General features: G+C 38.2%; 1 protein-coding gene across 1 annotated transcript; it reads left to right on the top strand.

The window, feature by feature from the left end:
• The first annotated feature begins 3,473 nt into the window (after positions 1–3,473).
• dusp1 (dual specificity phosphatase 1) lies at positions 3,474–6,541 on the top strand. The gene is made up of 4 exons (XM_019090654.2): positions 3,474–4,031; positions 4,232–4,380; positions 4,482–4,701; positions 5,329–6,541. Exons 1-4 carry the CDS (start codon positions 3,662–3,664, stop codon positions 5,670–5,672), a joined length of 1,083 nt encoding a protein of 360 aa, XP_018946199.2. The 5' UTR covers positions 3,474–3,661; the 3' UTR covers positions 5,673–6,541.
• The last annotated feature ends 205 nt before the right edge of the window (positions 6,542–6,746 follow it).

The raw sequence follows: 6,746 nt of genomic DNA, 5'->3' as shown, positions 1-6,746 counted from the left end.
TGGAATTCTGCTTAACTTGTCTGAAAACTGATATTTATTTAATAATAATAGGCTTAGATAATTAGAAGGTTTAAATTGTCATGTCTACATAAAACCAGTTATTTTTGCAGTTGATGTCAAAAGTGTATGAACTTACAGCCTTCTTCTGTTTCAACATACTGTCTGAGCTGAAACGCAAGTTTCATACAATATAACAGTGAGTCTAGACACATGGGTGAATCAACAGCAATGGCTCAATAAGAAGAAATTGCATATTTCAGAATGGGAACAGAGTCCTGACCACAATCAGTATCAGGTAATGCAGGGTTAGGGTTATCCCAAAATTACACACGGAAATGTTTCATTATTCGTTATTGGAAATAAACTCCAGTGTTCCAGTGATACTGCACTGTATCTTACCCAGACTTCAATCACATATAGGGTCCTTCACAGAGTTTTCACATAATGAATAATTTTTCTTTGTATTTACTAGAGCTGTATTTTATAAATATGTTATAGAAATTGTACATACAAAGTGTATGTATGAAATACAAAAAATACAAAATGAAATACAATGAAAAAATAAACACACATATGATATATTACAAGATCCATAGATATAACAGTTACTAATTAAATCTTACAGTTTTTATACAGTATATATTGTACATATTTACCCAACTACAGTATGTAGTAGTTGCAGCTGAATGATGTGGTGCATCATGCAGTGTTTCACTATGTCATTTCTGGGTGCATTCTAGAAATTTCGGTTGTCAGATATTAATACAGCATCTGCAAAAATTGCTATAAATGATTTATGGAAAAGAGGCAAAAGTACATTCAGAGTATTTTCCCAGGCCTAACAACTGTTGCCCAGAGGGACCTCTGTCGGTAAATGGTCTGTGATGACATTGGTATATTCTGTTTGCTACACCAAGGAAATGCCTCATTTGTCACACTATTTCACTTCCCTTTCTAACAATCTAAAGTGTGAGTAATCCCTGAAAGATTTGTTTTAAATTATTTTACATACCTCACGTTCCTGTTCTTAAGATTTGATTCACAGAGTTTAAAGTGCTTTATTTGTATTTTTGATGAACTGAGTGTCATTCTTTTTTGTGTGTCTAGCAGGCTAATTGTCACACTTGTGTTGGAGTAAGGAGAACGCAGGAGAGTTACCATCAACAGTCTTTAATAATCCAAAATAGCAGGGAACATAGGACAGGCAGGAGACACAAAATGACGTTTACCACTGGATGCTAGACACTGGAAAACACTGGGCTTAAGTAACTGGAACTAAATGAGGATAATCAAAGAAACGCAGCTAAATAAACTAAACACAATCAACACGGGGAGAAACTGGGTCAGGGGGAGCACATGGGGAGCAAAACACAACAACACAGGGCTGGCACTAATATTAAATGTTAATGTAATTTTTTTTAATGTACTTTTATGATTTTCAGATTTTAGATATAAATAATAATTGTTTATGTAAAGCATATATCAGAGAACATTTTCAAAGTTAAATGTTAGTATGAACAATGCTGTGCCATTCTCATGTATGCAAACTAGTTTGTAAAACTGCTACTTGCTTTTTCTGTATGACAACCCCAGAAATGATTTGGACAGAAATCCTCCACAAGTTCTGACTCAAGTTCAGAAATGCAGTGCTGACGTCATGACCTACATATGTCATTTTTGCTTCTAGTAAAGTATTGTGGCTGACACATTGAAATAAAATATTATCAAATTAAAGTTTTAGAAGTGAATATGACATGATAAAATATATAGGATTAGAGGGCATCAGTGGTCATTTTATTTCCCTGCTATGAGAAGTTTAGTAATTGTAAGACCAGAAAAGAAAAACCTTATGTAATCTACAAGTACTGTTGTTGTTGTTTTTTCATTATTATTATCATGTAACATAGCAGTGATTAACAAATTATTACACTTTTAATTAAAGCATTCACTGATATAGCTACAAGCAATTGATTTGCATATTTTTGATTAAAAATGTCTAAACCGACCCACTGAACAAACACAGCACCCCAATTCCATAGCAACACATTTTTCCTCACTGCTGTGAAAAATGTGGTATGGTAGTAGGTTAACCAGCCAAACAAAACATCTAATTACAGGATTTTTTATTTTTATTTTTTGACAATTACTTGTAATGGATGTACCTTGTAAAATATTCGAACTCTGACAAACTAGTTACCAAATACACTGACTTTTTGATTGAAACACGTTGATTATCTTGAAAATATAGGTCTCCTACACCATGGCCTCATATAGGCCTACCTGAGCTTGGTTTGTGTTTCAAGCTGATGGAAATTTACTAGACCTCAAGTTTCTATACAGTGATTAACTTTTATGGTTTCCCTTTGCTCTCGTGGCATTGCACACTATGTACTCCTGTACAATAAAAACAAAGTATAAACTTTTATGAGTACAATGATAGGTTCACTAATTATCTTGTTATTTATCTGATGAGAAATGTTTTTACAAAATCACATAAAACAATAATATCATGGAAATATTATATCTTAAACATTGTTTCATTTTTGACAGTTATTATTGTATTGTTATTGAATTTCATACATGATGAAGCGTTAGGCTACTAACCTCACATAAATAAATAAATAATTGAGATTTTCAATCAATATCTTGATTGTTTCCCTAAAGTCAACAACGAAATGAAATAAAGAGATTAGAACGTTACTTTAGTCTCATGCGTCTCAGATTTTTCTTCTGAGAAAAACTCCCCACTAATCTGAGATCTCAATATGATCTCACACATTTTGAGTAAATTCTGTTTGTCGAATACTGGTAAAGTGGGACATTTAAGCTTATTCTTTATTATGCAAGCATATTCTTCCTCTGTATTTTAAAATTCCATACTTTTAAACTTACATATGTCTAGCATATATCCTAACCATTTGGAACATATTTTAAAACAAGTTTATGTAGACCCTTGCATAAAATAGCCTACCCTGTTTGGAACTGACATGAGAGGGAAATACTAAATGTGTTAATCTGCCAAGACATTGGCCAATGCTGATAATCTCAAAAACGCCAAACATCGACCTGACTGACAAAATACTTACATTTCACTTCCATATAACCATGTATGTGACAAATAAAAATCTTGAATCTTGAAAATGGGTCTGAGATCAAAGATCATCCTCTGAGGAAACTATTTTGTCACTCAAAGCCCCTGAACCATCATCCCAACAAGTACAACAACAGTAGTCAACACCATCAATACTAACACGCAAATTTAGTGACACCACTCGGAAACTGGACTAGATTACCAGCCTCTTGGTCTAGAGGTCGACTGGCTTTAACAGGATCTGATAATGTGGGCTTGACTAGCCAAGCTCAATCACACTGACGTACGTGCGAATTCACGCGGGCCACGGGCCAAGAAAGGCGGAGCATTTGACGTCATGCTTCTCAGTGCAAGCAGGGAGGTCTATATAAGCGCCGCTTAGCGCCTTTCCGATCAGAACAAGAACGACAAGAAACTAAGTAGCGAGTTTTACTTGAAAACAAAAGATTTAAAATTTCAGCGCGCTCAACGGACTATTATTGGGTAAGACTCTCGAACAAAGGACTTTAGAGAGAACTTTTCAAGCTCGCCGCCTCGTCTCGTGTCGTTTATCTCGCTACATTGTCTACTATGGTCATCATGGAAGTGCCCACCATCGACTCGGCCTCGCTTCGTGATCTGTTGGAGGGAGATGATCCGGACTGTCTGGTTCTGGACTGTCGCTCGTTTTTCTCCTTCAGCTCGTCCCATATATCGGGCTCCAGTAATGTGCGTTTCAGTACTATTGTACGCCGGAGGGCCAGAGGGGGGCTGGGGCTGGAGCACATTGTACCCAACGAGGACACCAGAAACAGGCTTCTGTCCGGGGAATACCAGAGTGTTGTGTTCTTGGATGACCGCAGTCTGGAAATGGGAGAAGTGAAGAAAGACGGGACTTTAATGCTCGCCGTGAACGCTCTGTGTCGCAATCCATTTGGAGCAAGTGTATTCCTTCTTAAAGGTACGAATTATTCTTGAACTATAATTTGGGCTATTTTATTGTAATACCATTCCAAGTATAAGGTGTAACTCGTGTAGCTACTGTGAATGGTTGTGTATTTAAAATTGCGACCAAATGTTTTCTTCAGCTGTTGTCAACTGCTAGACACTTGTAAATTCCACTTTTGTTAAAAATAATGGTTTCTATTTGACTGTTTTTAGGTGGATTCGAGACATTTTCCTCTGAGTTTCCTGAAATGTGTACAAAACCAGTTCCCCCACAAGGCTTGAGTTTACCTCTGAGCTCTAGCTGCCATTCAGACCCTGCGGATTCCTCCTGTAACTCATGTACAACCCCTTTGTATGATCAGGTAAATACATTATTCTTTTAATAAGCAACTGTGCTGTAAATAAGAGTGATTTTGACTCACTGCAAGTGAACTTGTCCACTAATTTTCTGTTTTTTCTTTAGGGTGGCCCTGTTGAAATCTTGCCATTCCTGTATTTAGGCAGTGCTTATCATGCCTCCAGAAAAGACATGCTGGACATGTTGGGAATCACAGCCCTTATTAACGTCTCTTCCAACTGCCCCAACCACTTTGAAGACCACTATCAGTACAAGAGTATTCCTGTTGAGGACAACCACAAAGCCAACATCAGTTCCTGGTTCAATGAAGCTATCGAATTTATCGGTGAGTATCATTTTACCCTGGTATTATTCAAACCTCTGTTACGAAATAGGGAACAGATGTCATCATATGAGAAGCTTTGGCAGGCAGGCAGACTCACAGCCCAACCCCCATTTAGCTGAAGTCTGAATTGAATTTTTCAAAAGTTCCCTCCATTTCAACCAGCTGTACGGCCCAGGCCTGACAGCCACTAAGGCTTACATCATCCTCTCATCCTGTTTAAAGAGGTGCCCCCTTTTCAAATAACACCAGACTGTGACCTGATCTTTTCATGGGGCAACTGGCTCCGTCTGAATGCTTTGCATCCTTTGTTTAGCCTGAACAAAAGGTAGTGTCTCTGGGTCTCTTTTGCCCTCCTATCAGATCAGTGCACTTCGCAGGGATGTCACAACCCCCCATCGTGTATTCAGGCCTGTTTGGGGGGGAGGGGGTGTTTCCCCTCTTAATCGAACCCCTGCCTGGTTTAACTTCCAGTTTCTTTAATGAGGTGGCTTCCTTGAATAGCAAACCTACAGAGTAGAATTTGCAAATGAATGTGTGTTTAGAGAAGTTGTTGAAACCGCTTTTGGGTTCCTAATAGGAGCTGGTTTAATTAAGTTTTAACCAAATTACTTTTTTCATTTTCCACAGATTCTGTACGGAATAAAGGTGGACGCGTCTTCGTTCACTGTCAGGCGGGTATTTCGCGCTCGGCTACCATCTGTTTGGCTTATCTGATGCGCACCAACCGTGTCAAGCTTGAAGAGGCCTTTGAGTTTGTCAAACAGCGGCGCAGCATCATCTCACCCAACTTCAGCTTCATGGGGCAGCTTCTGCAATTCGAATCCCAAGTGCTCGCCTCCTCTACGTGTTCCTCGGAGGCAGGAAGCCCCGCCATTAGCAAAAACAGCACAGTGTTCAATTTCCCCATCCACACAGCGGCCAGCCCTCTTTCCTTCCTGCAGAGTCCCATCACTACCTCGCCCTCCTTCTGAGACAGACAGTGGTCCGATTGGTTTTCTCACCGCTTGATAGGGGATAGTTTTATTTATATGATGAGTGTATGATCCCTGAGGTGATCTTTCCAGTATTAAGGCTCAGGAACTTTTAGTTTCTGTGTTGCCACCAATATTCCACGATTGCTTATAATTGTGTGTTGAAGACTATGGCTGATGAAGCCTAGCTCCCCCAGACTGTTTTAGCATTTTAACACTGTGGTGCATACTTGACTTAAAACCTTTGAAAATTTGATGCGACACAAACCAATTTGAAACACTCTGTTTCACCTCCATGAGATTCTCTCCTTTTTATTTTATTTTTTAATTTGTTGATGAGTCTCTGACTATTGATAATCAGGATTTTGGATTACTCTTTGCATCGAAAGAAGCCCCATGTCTTACAGGTTGCTCAGGGATTGTTTTCCTTTATGTTGACGACGTTACTATCATTATTGTTTTTTACTAGTCTTTTTTTTTAATAGTCTTGGGAGATGGGAAGTTGTTAGACGTCAAGGTGCTAATGTGTACTGCAAATTTTTCTTTGTTTTTGAACAGTGAATGTAGTTCCGTGTAGGCTGTGCCTTAAGACAATGGAAGTTGAAACAATGAGCCTGTCATGCCTTTTTAGAATGCAATCCATTTCATCCAAAATGTTCGTTTGTCCATAAACACAGAATACCTCATGTGTCTGTACTGTTGTCAGTCCGTTAAGAGTCCTCCCATAAGCACTACTAACAGGAGTGACTCCATGCGAGGCTGTTTTGATATGTGTGACTATTTATTGACGAAATTAATATATTTCTTATGCTATATTTTTTTCATATATTTGTGATACTTGTTGCTGACAATAAACATTTTTTTTCATACATGCAGTCTTATGTGCAGTAATTCCATGAAAGTATATATACTGAAGTTGCAAATTTAAGTTGCATTACATAGATGTTAAATTTGCAGTTATAGTCAGGGCAGTAACACTTTACAATAATGCGTCCAAGTGGGGTTGTCTGCAGCACATCAGTATTTGATAGCAATACCAGTGACATTTAAGAATTACAATACCACAGCAAACAT

This window comes from Cyprinus carpio, chromosome B14 (assembly GCF_018340385.1).
Source record: "Cyprinus carpio isolate SPL01 chromosome B14, ASM1834038v1, whole genome shotgun sequence".
Lineage (NCBI taxonomy): Eukaryota > Metazoa > Chordata > Actinopteri > Cypriniformes > Cyprinidae > Cyprinus > Cyprinus carpio.
This window is presented reverse-complemented; position numbering and strand designations above follow the sequence as displayed.

Excerpts from the sequence above, each read along its gene's own strand:
- dusp1 (XM_019090654.2), top strand. The coding sequence starts at position 3,662 with ATGGTCATCATGGAAGTGCCCACCATCGACTCGGCCTCGCTTCGTGAT. Across the intron at positions 4,032-4,231 it reads AAGTGTATTCCTTCTTAAAG|GTGGATTCGAGACATTTTCC; the intron begins GTACGAATTATT and ends GACTGTTTTTAG. Across the intron at positions 4,381-4,481 it reads CAACCCCTTTGTATGATCAG|GGTGGCCCTGTTGAAATCTT; the intron begins GTAAATACATTA and ends TTTTTTCTTTAG.